This window comes from Macaca nemestrina, chromosome 7 (genome assembly GCF_043159975.1).
Source record: "Macaca nemestrina isolate mMacNem1 chromosome 7, mMacNem.hap1, whole genome shotgun sequence".
NCBI classification, from domain to species: Eukaryota; Metazoa; Chordata; class Mammalia; order Primates; family Cercopithecidae; genus Macaca; species Macaca nemestrina.
This window is the reverse complement of record NC_092131.1, coordinates 84,595,649-84,611,310: the sequence shown is the minus strand read 5'-3', so window position 1 is coordinate 84,611,310 and position 15,662 is coordinate 84,595,649. Positions and strand designations below refer to the sequence as shown.

The 15,662-nt window shown below is 44.1% G+C and overlaps 1 protein-coding gene across 8 annotated transcripts in view; it reads left to right on the top strand.

Moving 5' to 3' along the window:
* LOC105499587 (dehydrogenase/reductase SDR family member 2, mitochondrial) overlaps nt 1–12,468 on the top strand; it is a 51,365-nt gene extending 38,897 nt beyond the window's left edge. For 3 of the 8 annotated variants that reach the window (XM_011772228.2, XM_071100420.1, XM_071100419.1), the window contains exon 8: nt 317–721. In XM_011772228.2, coding sequence (XP_011770530.2) covers nt 317–526 — 210 coding nt within the window. In that variant the 3' untranslated portion in view covers nt 527–721. Of the gene's footprint in view, nt 1–316; nt 724–1,951; nt 2,144–2,676; nt 2,953–3,842; nt 5,205–5,836 lie in introns of those variants that run through there. The other 5 variants (XR_011625997.1, XR_011625998.1, XM_071100421.1 and 2 more) reach the window with 5 other exon arrangements.
* Nucleotides 12,469–15,662: the final 3,194 nt, after the last annotated feature.

The window sequence follows — 15,662 nt, the reverse complement described above, 5'->3', positions numbered from 1 at the left end:
GGGACAGAGAATAGTTTTCCTCCCATGGGCAGGAAGACATTCTGTTAATTTCTCAGTGGATCCTGGTGGAATTGATTCCTGTTGCCCACAGCAGCGACCCCACACCACATCCTTATTTATATTAGCTCTGTTTGCTGACCTGAATCTCTCTCCCTGTCCCCTCCCTGCTGCCCCCAAAGCCACATCACAAAGGATTTACCTGTCTTATACTCTACTTTTGGAGAAATTCAAGCAGACAGTCACTCAGTGACATCAGTGGCGAAGCTCATACTCGAACTTAGGTGTATCTGAAAAATACTTTTTGATTTGCTTTTAGCGAGTGAGACATCCTAGGAGAAACTCAGGGTCACGAAGAGGAGGTGAAGATGAGGAGGCAGCTGGGGGAGTGGCTGCCTATGGTGGGCTGCCCCACTTGAATATGCTGGTGAGTACCACCATGCTTGTGCCCTCGGGCCAGGCAGCTGGGAAGGAAGCAGTGCCATTGGGCAGTGGAGGTAGAGTTCTCTTAGTGTGCTGCTATATCTAGCTTCAGTGTGGCAGAATTTTATGACAAATCACATCCTAGGTTTTAGAAATAGGAGCTGAAACAAAACCAACTCCCTTTGTCACCTAAGGGAGTCTGCAAGTGTAAAGAAATGCTTTGGAGAGGCTGGGCATGGTGGCTCACGCCTGTAATCCCAGCACTTTGGGAGGCCGAGGTGGGCGGATCATGAGGTCAGGAGATCGAGACCATCGTGACTAACACGGTGAAACCCCATCTCTACTAAAAATACAAAAAAATTAGCTGGGCATGGTGGCGGGTGCCTGTAGTCCCAGCTACTTGGGAGGCTGAGGCAGGAGAATGGCATGAACCCGGGAGGCAGAGTTTGCAGTGAGCCAAGATTGCGCCACTGCACTCCAGCCTGGGCGACAGAGCGAGACTCCATCTCAAAAAAAAAAAAAAAAAAAAAAAAGAAATGCTTTGGAGAAAAGAAGACCCATGTAATTTCTTTTTCTTTCTAAGAGTAAAGTTCAAACTGTACTCTTGTAGCACGGATCCTTGAGCTGGTGCCTAAATTCCACTTAAGAATTATTCCTTACAATTTATCCTCTGATTTCCCTGGGGAAGAATATACTTTAATCTGTTATTAGCCACATTCAGGTGTGAATGGGTTTCTGATGCTTCTTTGAAAGCAAGTATTGATAGGGAGAGACAAGAAGTTGTGGGCTGCCTGAGGTAGGTAGGGAAATGGTTCCTGCCTGAAAGGCAAAGGGAGGAAAGCCAATCTCTTTTGACCTAGCTCAGCCTGATTCCAGGAGTACAAGTGTCAGATTAGCAAGGGGCTAGGTGTTTCAAAGAGCCCTAGCCACCTCCCTGCTATACTGTGAGCTTTAATTGTGCAACAGCCAAGATTCAAGGTATGAAAGATAGAAAAGAAATATGCGTACATGGGGCAGAAAAATATCTACCAGAGACTGCTGGGCAACAGTAGAGATTTGTTTGTTTTGTTATCAAAGGTTCTCCTAAAATTCACACGTTTTGAGGCGGAGTGATGGAAGAGCATTGTTTTCAGCTGTATCAGTTCACACCCTATCAGGAAGAAGTGGGCCCAGCATCTTGTCAGAGTGGGAGTGAAGCCAGGCTCCACAGAGACTGGGGAGGAAGGTGTGCAGGGGGCGCTGCTGCAGACCACTGAAAGGGCAGGTGCTTTTCAGCATCTCAGCTATACTTTCCTGACTTGCAAGTTTTCCTTGGCACAGCCAGGAATCTGGAGTTGGCATCCTCTATGGCTAGAATGTTAACACAGATGATGGCATCAACCGTTAGAAAGCTAAGCTTTCTGGGCCAGTGGAATGGCTGAAGAACTGTGTCACAAGGAAGAGAATCTCTTCTGATGCCCCCGGAAGAGGCTTATTTCCCAGGAGTGTTAACATGAGTTTGTTTCCAAGGCCAAACATCCTTTCTTCACAGATCCTTTTGATCACCATGGAGACAATCTGCTGCTCTGTCCAATGGAGAGTTTGAGTGGCAGTCACCATGACAACCTGCGGGGGTAGAAGGACAGCTCAAAGCACCCCTCAGATGAGAGCCAGGACAGGGACCCGAAGACACTGTGGTTCTCACAAGTGCAGCTGATGAAGGGGGACTCCCTCTGTCTGAGCAGTGAGCTAGAGATGGGAGTGGGGGTGGGGGGCTGGGGCTGGTGAAGTCAAGATCTTGGACTGCTAAATGAAATTGGCTTTGTTCTTTTCTGACTTCATGTTTTGCTTGTCCCTGGCCAGGCCAGCTGGTAGGTGTCTGGAGACATGGTAAAATCAGAGCACAGCAAATCCATCTAGCCCCGGGTAGGGGGTGGGGCAGGGAGGAGGAAGGAGCATTCCCCTGAAAGATGACCCAAGTGCCTTTCACAGGAGTCAGCCCACCTCTCTCAGGATGGTGGAGGCAAGAGCTTGCTGACAAGTTGAAGCAGAAGCAAGCTGTGATCCCTGTGATGGCACGTCCTGGCTCATCTAATCAGTAGACTTTGGTGTGAGGCCAGAGGCCTGCTACACCCTCCCTTTCTGACCCCTGCATTTGCTGACTCCTACTGGAGCCTGCTTGACACGGATGGATCTGGGGACCTCTGTGTTCAGCCCATAGCTGGTTTCCTGCAGAGCTGGGTCAGAAGGCTTGACCATCTCCTTCCTTCCTCCTAGGCTCTCTCATCCATCTGCTGACCTGGGCTTCCTGACTCTCTGTCCAGTGCTCTTACTCCCACTATTCCATGGTTGCATTATTCAGAGAAGCAGCTTGTGCCTTCACTGTAATCTTCATCCAGGAGGACCAGGAAGGAGCAGAGCAGCACTGACATCTGCCCGTCCCTGGAGTGGGGCCAAGTGACTTATAAAAGGCACAGACATGACCAAAAGCCTGATCACCCTGCTGGGGGCCCTCCTTGTGAAGACCACATCTTAGGGGACAGCCAGCCATTTGTAAGTGCATCCCTCAGAGCCAAACTGATATCCAAATTTTGATAATAGACACAAGTTATATGACTCCAATTCTAGAGGGTCAACTTCTTTGTGACTCAGTTTTCTCATGTGTAAAATGGGAGTACGCTTATAGGGGTGTTGAGAGAAGGAAATGAATTAACATCTGGGCCTGGTTTATGATTGATATTAGCTGTTATTACGATGTCTTAATACCAAGTCTTCCTACCAAGTATGGGGACACACACACCCTACTGATCAGTTATTCTCTGTGACACCCCAACCTCCACCCAGCAGGGGATTTGTTTGTTCCCATCAACTCCGAAGCTGAAGAGCAGCATCTGCTTTGCATTGTGTGCACCAACTGTCTAGGGAGTGAAGGTGTCTCATCACCCAGTCCCCAAAAGGAGCCTCTTACTGCTTGCCATAAGCCCTGTGTGTTGTCATGCAACCAAAGGGTCCGTTCTGTGTTCAGATGTCTGGTGTGGCCCCTGCCGGCTTTGTCTCCTTGCCCATCACCTCTCCTAACACAAGTACCTGCCTCCATTTCCTCTGGTGCTTGGCCATCCCTGTTAGTCTGCATCCACTGAATATTGTGCAGACAGCGGTTCTTCTGAACTGTTCACTAGGAGTTCCTTAAACAAATCACCAAGAGTGTGCCTTCAGAAGCTCCTCCATCCTGGGTCAGCACCCTTCGGCTGCATCCCATCACTATATTCTTGTGATGTCTTTCTTCCCTCCCCATGTCAAAAATTACTCTCAGGAAAGATCTGCAAACTCATTCATTCTGATGGGTAAGTGACTATTAGGTCCTCGTCTTACTGAGGGTTAGAAGACTTCCAGGTAGCCCTCCTTAATGGTGTGGACTAATGGCCTCTTCATATATCCAACAGCGTTCCCTGAGGCTGTGCTGCCTTGGATGCTGCTGTGAGTATCACTATTGCCATTGTTACTGGTAACCATTTACAAGCATCTGCTATGCACCAGGTAAGATATTTGGCATCGTAGAGTGTAAGTGGTCAAAAGCACATGCTTTACTGATTCTGAACCTCATTTATTATGCCAAAAGTTCCAGAGGGAGCAAAGATTTAAATGCAATGGAGCTTGTGCCAAGACTTATGGACAAGGATACACTTTAGAGCCCCAATATAATGGCAAAAGATGGGAAACCACTGAATGCCCATTGACAGGGGTTGATTAAACAAGTTATAGCATATCCATTTATAGAATACTCTGCATTTGTTAAAAAGAATGAGGCTACATCTGTAGCCATTGATAATGAAACAATCTCCAAGATATAAGTAAAGTGAAAACAAAGCAAGGTGTAGAAGAATATCTAGCATATGCTACTGTGTGAAAGCAAACAGAAGAGTATATGCATAGACTAAATTTAGACTAATTTTAGAAAGAAAAAGGGAGTTGACAACAGTGATTGCTTTTGGGAGAAGTGTTGATGATCTGGGTAGTAGGGACACTTACTTTTTATCTTTCAAGGGAGTTAGGTTCTTTTTATTCTTTACCATATGCAGGTATTATTTTTGAATTTAAAAAGTTTAAAAAATAAATGCTGTGGAGTCAGACTTGGATGTAAGTCCAACTGCTTATCATTTCTAGCCATGTGGCCTTGACTAAGTTACTTACCCTCTTCTAGCCCTGGTCTTCTAGCTGCTGGATGAGGAGACTGTAGCTTGTGGTGAGGATTAAGTGAGATAGCACCTGTGAAGTTCTCAGCACAGTGCCTGGCCCAAAAGCAAACCATAAATTGTTAGATGCTTGCTCTGAGCTGTTTATGTCCCTCCAAAATTCATATATTGATGTCCTAATCCCCAGTGTGATGGTAGTTGGAAGTGGGGGGTCTTTGGAAGGTAAATAGGTTTAGATGAGTTTGTGAGGGTGGAGCGTGCATGATGGGTAACCCTTATAAGGGGATGAAGGGACCACAGCTCTCTTTACCTTGTGAAGACACAACAAGGAGGCAACTGTCTGTTCACCAGGAAGAGGGATCTCACCAAGAACCCAAGACTGCCAGCCTCTAAAAGTGTGAGAAATAAATGTTTGTTGTTTAAACCACCCAATTGTTATAATAGCCCAAACTGACTAAGACAGTGCTTTATGTAAGTATCTCTAATTAGCATTCTGGATGCAGTACTATTCAGTTAAGCTATGTTCTGTGCATTAGGTACCCAGCAAAATCTGGTGATGCACAAGCGATGGGAGAGTCAGACAGTGGACAACCAACTGCAACAATTCCAGGGGTAAAGTGCTATGGGACCACAGAGGAAAGTGGGTTTTGATTTGCTGGAGGGGTATGGATGGGTATAGGGTAGGGATCCAGGAAGTGTTCACCAAAGAGGCAACAGTGGAGATCTGGGTTTCACAGGATAAGAAGAAGCAGTTCTAGCAGATATACCATATAAGAAAAGGCACAGGGTGGGAGAGCTTGGGACTTAGAGCCCTATATCTCCGCTATGGGGCTGGAGAGCAGAATGTGAGGAGAGAGGGGCAGGGCCCTCAGGTGGAGACAATGGATATCAATTCCCCTGACAGCAGTGCCTGGTCCACTCCTTTCCTGTGGTCACCTCCTTGAGATCCTAACCAGTTTTGCGATGCTGCAGAACTGGGGCAAAATTATGGTAGCCTTTTTGCAAAAATGTCCTGGGGACTTCTATCCACAGCCCTCGTGTCATGTTAGCTGGGGAAGTAGCAGCAACATGTGTTCTTTAGGGCAGGAGTGATTCTATCCTATATGCTTCCAATACTGCAGTCAGTTACTTCGAGACACTACTCCCCCAAAAGAGTCATACAAAGGATTTGCATGCATGTTCTGTTTTCTCTATCAATTATATATCTCTCTATAAAATATAGATATGTTTTTCTGTCTAAGCAGGGAAGGATCGATGCAGGGAGCTGATTAAACTAGACATCTCTGGCAGGAAGAAGAACTGGAAGGACTCACAGGCTCCGGTGGCCACCCTACAACCAGAAGACAGACATCTAACAATGTATTGTCAGATGATGGATTAGCCAGGCCTGGGGAAGAGAGCTGAGTGTGCAGCCTCCTTCCCTGTCTCCTGGGTGACAAAGCCGCTGGATGACCCCGCCAACAATAACGAGATGAAAATGAAGAACACTGCAGTATAATGAGCATGATAAAAATAGAGATGTTGCTAAATAATGGGTCGGCCATGGCTGAGGAGCAGGAGAAAGAGCCAAGCCCAAAGGAATTAGATAAGGCCTTCCTGTGTGGTCTCCAAGCTTGACCCCCTGATGTGTTACTGTTGCTCAACCAGGCCATCGATGGTTTTGAGTCCCTCATGTGGCAAAGATGTCAGAGCGGGATTGGAGGGTGGGCCTAAGTGAAAATCCCCAGCAGGCTCTATCCTGGTCACTGTGGCTCTGACCTCCACCAGGGGAGGGACAAAGGTGTGGTCAGCACACATGCTGATGGTGGTTATGAATTACTGCCTTTAGTAGGAACCTCTTGCCTGCCAATGAGTATCAGCAAATAGTCTGAGTTAATGCACCAAAGTTTTTCAGAACATTGCACCTCTCATCTACATAGTGCAGAGTGGAAGAAGCTTGTTAATTATGCTTTTGTTTGTATTTTTGTTTAGTTGGTAGCTTGAAGTATCTGCCAGGAAAGGCAGGCGCCCCTCGGGAGGGAGGTACCCTGGTGCTACAGGGACGGCTGCCTGTGAAGCCTTCTGGCACCAACTCCCTCTGAGGTTTGATTTTTAATTTTTAAATAATTAAATCAAGCCTATTTTTGAATAAGCAATACATACACAGAGTACAAAATTTAAAAGGAACAAAAAGGGTGCGGCAAACATAAATATCCCTTCCTCTTCTCCCCCTATTCCCAGCCACCCAGTTTCCTTCCCTCGAGGCAACCACTGTTACTAGTTTCTTCTGCATTTTTCCAGAGATATTCTAAGCATAAATAAGTGCATGTACCCCACCCTCCAAACATATGTACCAGTTGTTTTTTTTAAAAAACACAAATGCTAACGTACTGATTCAACCAGAGTCCTGACAGAAAACAGATGGCACACATAAAGTGAGTCATCTGAGTAGAGTTTAATAAATGGGCTTTTACCAACGTGTAGGAAAAGCCCAAAGCCAGCAACAGTTGAGTGAGAGGGCACGGTGACATAGTGTGAGCAACACAGCCAGCGGAGGAGCATTCCAGGGAGGTTCAGGGGCATAATCACCTGTCGTTCCTCTCCTCCCTCTGATCTTTTGCTGCAGCACCTCATGGGCTGAACTCAACCTGAGGCAGAGTACAAGAGTCTATTGATGCAGTTTAAAGAGGTCACTCTGGGGCAGGGAACAGGTGGGGAAGGGCCAAGAGTGGATAAGGAGGGCAAATGTGGGCACTCAGCTCATGCACTCAGCACCTCATCCTGTTCTTTGCTGTTTTCCACTTCACAGTCTATCTGTACATACAGCCTCATTCTTTCTGCTAGCTTATTCTATTGCATTTCTGTTGTGGAATACCATGCCACAAGCAAGGGACTGAATTGTGACTCCCACCCCAATTATATGTTGAAGTCCTAACACCCAAAGTAACTGTATGTAGAGGAGGAAGTCATTAAAGTTGAATGAGGTCATAAGGGTGATGCCTAGAATAAGGCTTATTAAGAGGAGACACAAGAGCTCTCTATCTGTCATGTGAGGACACAGCCAGAAGATGGCAGTCTGCAAGCCAGGAACTCATCAGAAACCCCAGCAGCAGGAACCTTGATCTTGAACTTTCCAGTCTCCAGAACTGGGAGAAAGAAATGTCTTCTGTTTAACACACCCAGGTCATGGTATTTTGTTATGCCAGCCTGAGCTAAGACACCATACACACACACACACACACACACACGTAATATATCACAAAAATAATAATATATACAACCATATATTCAACTAGTCCCTCACTGTTGGTCTTTTAAGATAGTTTCCAATTTTCTGCTATTACAAACAATGCTGCAAGGCAAATCCTTTTACTGTTATTTCACTGGTAAGGATACGTACAGAACAAATCCTGTAGGAATTTATTTATAGGAAGGGATTGTTGTATCAAAGAATGTATGCTTTAAAAATTTTGATAGATTCAGCTGCAGCACGCTGCATAGAATTTGCACCAATTTGCATGCACATCAGCAATGTATAAGGTTCCTGTGCAGTTTTTAAAAATCTGGGTTTCAAAGATGTGAATAAACTTATTACAGCATCTTTCCAGCAGTGCCTGTCACCTTACAAGACATAAACTTTTCTTGTTTTTGAAATTGTGAGAATACACATTCTCGTCTTGTTTTCTGTTGTGTCTTTCAGCTTTTTTCAGCAGGGATAAAATTCCTCCACTCCTGAATAAAATTATTATGGTTTTTCTTTGGGCACAGTTCTGAGTCATTTTAAGTCATAAATTAACAGCCTCAGTTTAGATGTTAAGTATCCAGTTTTTCTTTCTGGGCATGAACAAGCCAATTATATATGAAAACATACCTTAGAGACAGTTAGGAAACCCACATATGTACAAGTGCCAGGAGATGCCAAGAAATCATCATTAATCCCACAGCATTGCTGTGGCATGCACGAAAACATCCTTAGTCTCTGAAGAGGCAGTCTGAAGTATCCAGAAATGTGAAACACCACATCTTCAATCTACCCCAACATTTCAGCAAAAACAAGATGAAGCAAATATGCAAAACAGTAACAATCATTACATCTAGGTGATGGACACCTTTCTTTATGTTCAACAATTCTCATAATAAAAAACTTAGAAGAGATGTCTAGCCAAGATAATAATCAATGCCTCACACTTCATCCATAGGTAAGACTCCTCCCTCTCCTCTCCCTGCTGCTCCCCAGCCGGGGCCAGCAGTGAGAGAGTCTGTGATCTAGGAACGAGGTTGCAGTGACTTCTGCTCCTTCATTCAACTCCTCTCCTACCAGGGTTGAAGAGAGATAGTCAGAGGACAGGACGGTTCTCACTTGGCTTGCTTTTTGACCTGGCCGATGTCTAAAATAGACTCTTGTAACCCTTGGGTTCAGCAGAGCCCAACACGATCTGTGATGTGGGCAATGGATTCTGTTTGTCCAGCTGCCACCCCCTGACTCTGCCACCAGCCCTGATCTGGTGGTCCACAATACACCAACAAATTTTACTCTTCATGTGATCTTATTGGGAAGAACTTAAAAGAGCTCCAGCCTGGCTTTCCCTATGCTGAGTGGCAAATATTTGTTCTATGGAAAACCTTCAACCCTCCAACAAATCCTGGAAATGCAGGTCATCTGTCTTTTGGCCACAAGCAACTTCAGCTTTCTCAGGCCTGAGTTAGGCAGGACTCTAAGATCTCCCCTTCCCAGCTGCAGAGAACACACACCAAGCTCTCTCAGTGTGCCCCGGAAGTTCCCTCTCAATAGGTTTATGTTGGAAAGTAGCTTCTTATTCTCTTCCTGCAGGTGAGGGAGTGAGAAATTATCAGTGTTCCCCAAATAAATCTCATAAATTCTCCCAATATATCTCCTGCATAATACATTTTCCCCACCATGCTATTGAATATATCTTAGTATTATTAAACATTTACTTTCATTTCACACATTTAGAGTTTTATCAATATTTATACAGGATTTATTACATTTAATTCCATTTGTTTAAAATTGTTCTAGAAGAGTGTTTTTTTATCAGTTATCTATTGCTACAATGCCTTAAGATAACGTTTATTATCTCATACAATTTCTGAAGGTCAGGAATCCAGGACTGGCTCAGCTGGGTGGGTCTAGCTCAGGGTCTCCTGTGAAGTTGCAGTCAAGAAGATGGCCAGGGCTGCGGTCACCTGAAGACTTGATGGGTTGGAGGAGCTACTTCCAAGAGAGTCACTCACATGGCTGTGCCTCAGTTTCTCTCTGTCTGTTATCAAGAGCCCTCAGTTTCTCACCAAGTAGGCTTCTCCACAGGCTGCTCAAGACACAGCAACTTACTCTCTTCAAAAGAGCAAGAAAGAAGCCATGATGTCTTTTATGCCTTAGCCTTGGAAGTGACATGCCATCACACCTGCCATATGCTATTGGTTGCACAGATTAACCATGGTACAATGTGGGGAGAACAAGGGTGTGAATACCAAGAGACAGGTACCACTAACCGTCTTGGAGCTAGCCACCACACCTATTGATGTCATCCTGCATGTCCTCTCAGTTGTCAATATAAACTATGTTTAATGGACTCGTGCTCCACAGAGTTGTATTCCATGGGAGAGAATCCCTCTGTGGTCTTAAGTGTGGCACTTTGTACAGAGCTCCTGTGACATAAGTAACTCCATCTCCGAAAAAGACTCCACCTTACATTTCAAAAGGCACCTTGCCAAAAGAGAACAGATATTTTGCCTGATCAATAAGGACTACATCTAACCAGATAAGGACATAACTAAGCACACTCTTCCACTATCAGTTCTCACCAGAGGACTCTGGGGTGGCCATTAAAAGAGCAGGACCTCACCTGCTCAAAAAGGCCACCTTAGAGACACCGTCTTGCTGTCACTCGTGATATGCATCTGGCATCTGGCATCTGCCACCCAAAGCTCTGCCGCATCAAAGACTTTTCCTTGCAAGACCAACAGCTACTGCAGGCCAGACCAGAAGATTATTTTGTCTACTTTGGACTGATTCATTAATGTTTTTTTCTATCCCTTCTCTCTTGATGATAAACGTTACTTTGTTTGTTGTGGAATGTTTAATTTATAACATTTACATATTGATCAAATAGTATTATGTATGGTTTGCAATAATGACTGATTTGTGGAGTGACTTGGACCTATGTGCCCATGGCTCTGACAACTGAGTGAATGAGAAGTACTAAGGAGGATTGCCTTCTCGCTGAACTCCATGTAGCTCATGTGTTTTATGTTTGAGACAGCATCAGTAAAAGTCTGACATTGTGGAAAGACACAAATGTGCATAGACCTGGTTATCTCTAACCTTGGGCAGCTCATGGGACACTTGGTCACATGGCACAAGTACAGAGTGAAGTCTACCCCTGTGTCTCCCAGAGGTCATGGTGATAATAGTCCTATCACTCTTTTTGCCATGAGTCTGGACCAGAAGATGAATCTTATTGTTCTGTGTTCTTAATCCAGCCCCCACAGCTCCCGCCTGCCATAGTGCCCAGTGCTCTTTTGTGCCCTTACCATGGAATCACTCACAAAAGCAAGCCCTGTGGCCAGGCATGCCCGGACATGCACTGAATCCTAGCAGAGTTCAGGCTCAGGCAGGGGCGCTCCGAACTGTTCCCTCCCAACCTGTAGCACATGCATAAGGAGCCCTATTGTCTGCAGTGATCAGTGTGAAGAAATGCGGGCAAGTTGGGGATGGAGTGTACTCTGATTGGGGCAAAGGGTTTCCATCTTCTTGTCACAGGAGAAGTGGATCCTAACACAGGCAGCGTCCATGGAGGAGAAGAAAAGACACCAAAAGCAAAGGTACTGAGGAAAGAGAGAGACCCTCTCATATTGTTTTATACTCAGTACCTGTTTTAAGAAAAAACAAGGAAATAAAACCAAAGACAGGCAGCCTGGCGCCAGGCCCGAAACCAGGCCTGGGCCTGTCTGGCCTAAACCCAGTAGTTAAAAATCAGCTCATAACTTAGAAACCGTGGTTATTCGTAGATTCCAGACATTGTATAGAAGAACATTGTGAAACTCCCTGCACTGTTCTGTTTCTCTCTGACCACCAGTGCATGCAGCCCCTGTCACGTACCCCCTACTTGCTCAAATCAATCACGACCCTTCCATATGAAATCTTTAGCGTTGCGAGCCCTTAAAAGGGGCAGAAATTATGCACTCGGGGAGCTCAGATTTTAAGGCAGTAGCTTGCTGATCCTCCCAGCTGAATAAAGCCCTTCCTTCTACAACTTGGCGTCAGAGGTTTTGTCTGCAGCTCGTCCTGCTACAGTACAGAGCGTACACCTTACCCATGCAGAGGACCTTCCAGAATCCATGAGCATAACGGTCCTGCCTGAACTTAATTTCCCTCTACATTCTCTTTCCCCCTAGCTTCCATATCATGGAATTATATGGAATTCATATAACTTTATTGTGGAATATCATCTAGAACTTTAGTTCCTCCTCCACTCTTTGTTTGTTTAGTTTGTTTTGTTTTGTTTTGTTTTTAAGAGACAGGGTCCCTCTCTGTCGCCCAGGCTCAAACGCAGAGCACGATCCCCGCCCGCTGGAGCTGTGAGCTCCTGGGTACAAGCCATCTCCCCACGGCAGCCTCCTGAGTAGCTGGGACTACAGGTGCACACCACTCCCCAAGCTGACCTCCATGCTTTTAACTTCTCAATAGTTATGATTTATCATCCATCGATATTAGATTTGCCAACATGTTTTATTGCCCTCTTGGCCCACTGCTCATTCCCCTTTATGATTCATCTCATTCCCCTTTATGATTCATATTCTTTCTTGCTGAAGTAATACTTTTGAAGTTCTTTCAAGTCATTCTTTCTCTTTGATGTTCTGTAATTGCACTATGATGTCTCCAGTAGAAGTATGGATTTGTCTTTAATTAAATTCATTGCTTGAGATTTGGTGTTTGTCTTTAATTACATTGCTTGAGATTTGGTATTTTCCTTCAATTCTGAACACTCTCAGCCATTATTCCTCAACAGAGCAGTGTCTGGGAGGTGGAGACAATACACCAATCGCTGCAGACAGGGCTCCATATGCATGTGCTGCAGGGTTGGGAGGGACTCTTAGGAGTACTCCTGTTTGAGCCTAAACTCTGCTAGGATTCAGTGCATGTCTGGGCATGCCTGACCACCCGGGCCTGCTTTTATGAGGGATTCTATGGGAAGGTGTCTGGGAGGTGGGGACAGCATTGCATAGGATGGTCAAGAAAAGGTCTCTGAGGAGAAGATATGGGAGCCGAGACCTAAATGATCTGTAAGAGGAATGGTCCAGGTAGAAGGAAAAGCAAACACAAGGAGTTGTCAGGATTCAGGAATTGAAAGAAGGCCAGTGAGACTGAGCGTAGTGAATGAGAAGGAATGCGGCAGGAAAGTAGATTAGAGCAGAGACAGGGGAAGGGACCAGCCATGGTAGGCTTCCTGGGCCCTTCATAGGAGTTTGAGTTGAGAAATGAAGGCAGTTAGTGTGAGCTTTTGTGGTAGATACACCGCTACTGTCAGCAGGTTCCAGGATGGACACAGACCACAGTGAACAGGTAAACCAAGGAAGGATTTATTTTATTGTACTGGTTGGGTAATCAGTTCTGATTAGCATGAAGAACTAGAATTCATTCTGTATAAAGGATCAGTAAAAAGAATTTCCAAAATTCAGGTAATGTATTTGGATGTCTCTCAGTACTTCTATGTCCTACAATTACAGTCAATGGGAATTATAGCAACCCACCAAGCACAGGGAGAACCAGGGGCCCGAAGGGCTGGGTTACTCTACCAGGCAATCAGCCTGCATGAGACTAAATGCTGGTAGGAGATAAGGGAATTTTAGCATGGGTGGTGCAGGAGAGAGATGATGGATGATGAATGTCTTTTAAGGACTCTTGTTTCACTGAACCTCATTCTTGAATTATCCCAGGGGATTTCAACTGTGACTGATTGGACCTATATCTCCCTCTTAGGGAAGGAGTGAGGGTGTCTTGTCTGCACACAAAAACAAAACAAACCCAGAATTGCTCTAATATAGTATAAGAGTCAATATAATGGGAGAGAATGAGTGGATCTGAGTGGCATAAGGGGTTACACTGGATTCAAGTGTGTGTGTCTCATAATTCCCACCATATGCAAGGTCCATTTTCCTGACCATTTCACTAGTGCTGACTATTTAGACTGATTTTCATTTTTACTATTGTAAATCATTTTATGTGTGAATATATTTATGCAAAAAGCTTTTTAGGTAGTTAGTATTATGCTCCTACTATATTTTCCAGAAAGTAGAAACACTGCATCAAAGAATATAAACATTTTAAAATCCCAATTGCTCTTAGCAATCATGCCTTCATGTGACTTCACCCCAGACGTCTTGATTGAAGTGTGGCATCAACTCATCTCTTCCTGCTTTGATCTGTTCCCTAAGGTGAATTTTTTAGATAGCTACTCTCATTCATTAAATATTTATTTTCACTAGTTTAAATCTCAGAGGGCAGGCTTCTGTAAGTTGCATCTTTCTTGGGATAAGGACAGCATCTTGTTAATGAGTAAGTATCCCACATACTCTAAACATAGCGATTGTGTTTGATTTAATCTCAACTTTCTGATATGTGTGTGGACATGTTACTTCAGCTTACCAGCAAACACACACATTGCAGTGGGGTGGTCAGGAATCTGAGCTCAGGGGTCGGATGTGCCTGGATTAAAATCATAGCTCTACCGCCTGCGAGTTTGTAACTTGGGAAATTATTTACCCTGACTGAGCGTTAGCTTTTTCATTTGTTGAATGGGAATCATAGCAGTACTTAATTCAAAAGGCTGCTGTAAGAATTAAATGAGATAATGAATCCAAAGCCCTGGATATACACATCATTAGGCACACAATATGCCCTCATAGCATAACTGTTATTAGCAAGCCAATCTCCAGTTCCAATGGCCCCTGCTTGTGGTTCCTGTTCCTGATAGCAGACAGGACTGTGGAGAGCCTGGCCCAGCCCCCCAGGGAACAGGGCATCATCCCTCCTTTCTGCTTCTAATGGAGCTTAGTTCACATACAGCTAAGTGTATCATAATTATTTGTTTTACTCTAACTTCATTTTAGCCTTCAAAAAATTGTTCAGGCTTTTACAAGTTTGAACATCGTAGATACCAGTGAAGTCCCATCGGACAAATGCTCCTGTTCAATCTTGCTCTCTGTAAATGTGTTAACTACCCTCATGGATTTAGTATTTTTCCTTCCAGACCTTAAAAAAAATTGTACTTACAGAAAATGCATAGTGTATGTGTGGTGTTTTACATAATTAATATCAGACTGCAAATAATATTTTGCATATTGTACTTTTTCACCGAATGTTTTTGAATTTATCCATGTCAGTGCATGTAGATCTAGTTACTCCATTTTAATACTGTATAATTTTTCATTTTATGTGTATATTTCACACTGTATTTACTCATTCTTCTGTTGATCTCCAGGATTCAAGCCTAATAACTTTTGGTAGCTTTCTGATGCTTTCAAATACATTAAAATATTTTGTCATTTTTCTAGTTATTAGGGGGACAGTTGGTCCTGACTTTGTTTCCAGGTCTTCAACCTGCGAAACACATACACAGAAATATTCCCACAAAAATGTTTCCAATATAAAGCCACAGATGAAATGTGAATAAAAATTTCAGCCCTCAAGGGAGGGAGGGAAAGAAAAACAGAAGAGGAGGGGATCAACTACCTTCTTTGGCTGTATTTCTGAAAAATTAGAAATTAAAATAGCTAACTTTATTAAGTGCTTAATAAGTGCCAGGCACCAGTCTAGATGCTTTAAATATATTGTTATTAAATTTCATTTAATCAGGACAATAGTCCTATGAAATAGATACTGTTATTATCATCATATACAAATGAGGGATCTGAGGTGAAATAACTTGCCCAAGTTGTCACAGGAATCATTGGTAGAACAGGGATTCAAAGCAGAATAGTGGTTGATTCCACAGGCTTAATCATTTCAGTCTACGGCTAAGTTAAAAGTAGAATTAGAAAAAAGAACAAATACTTGCAAATTAAAAGTCA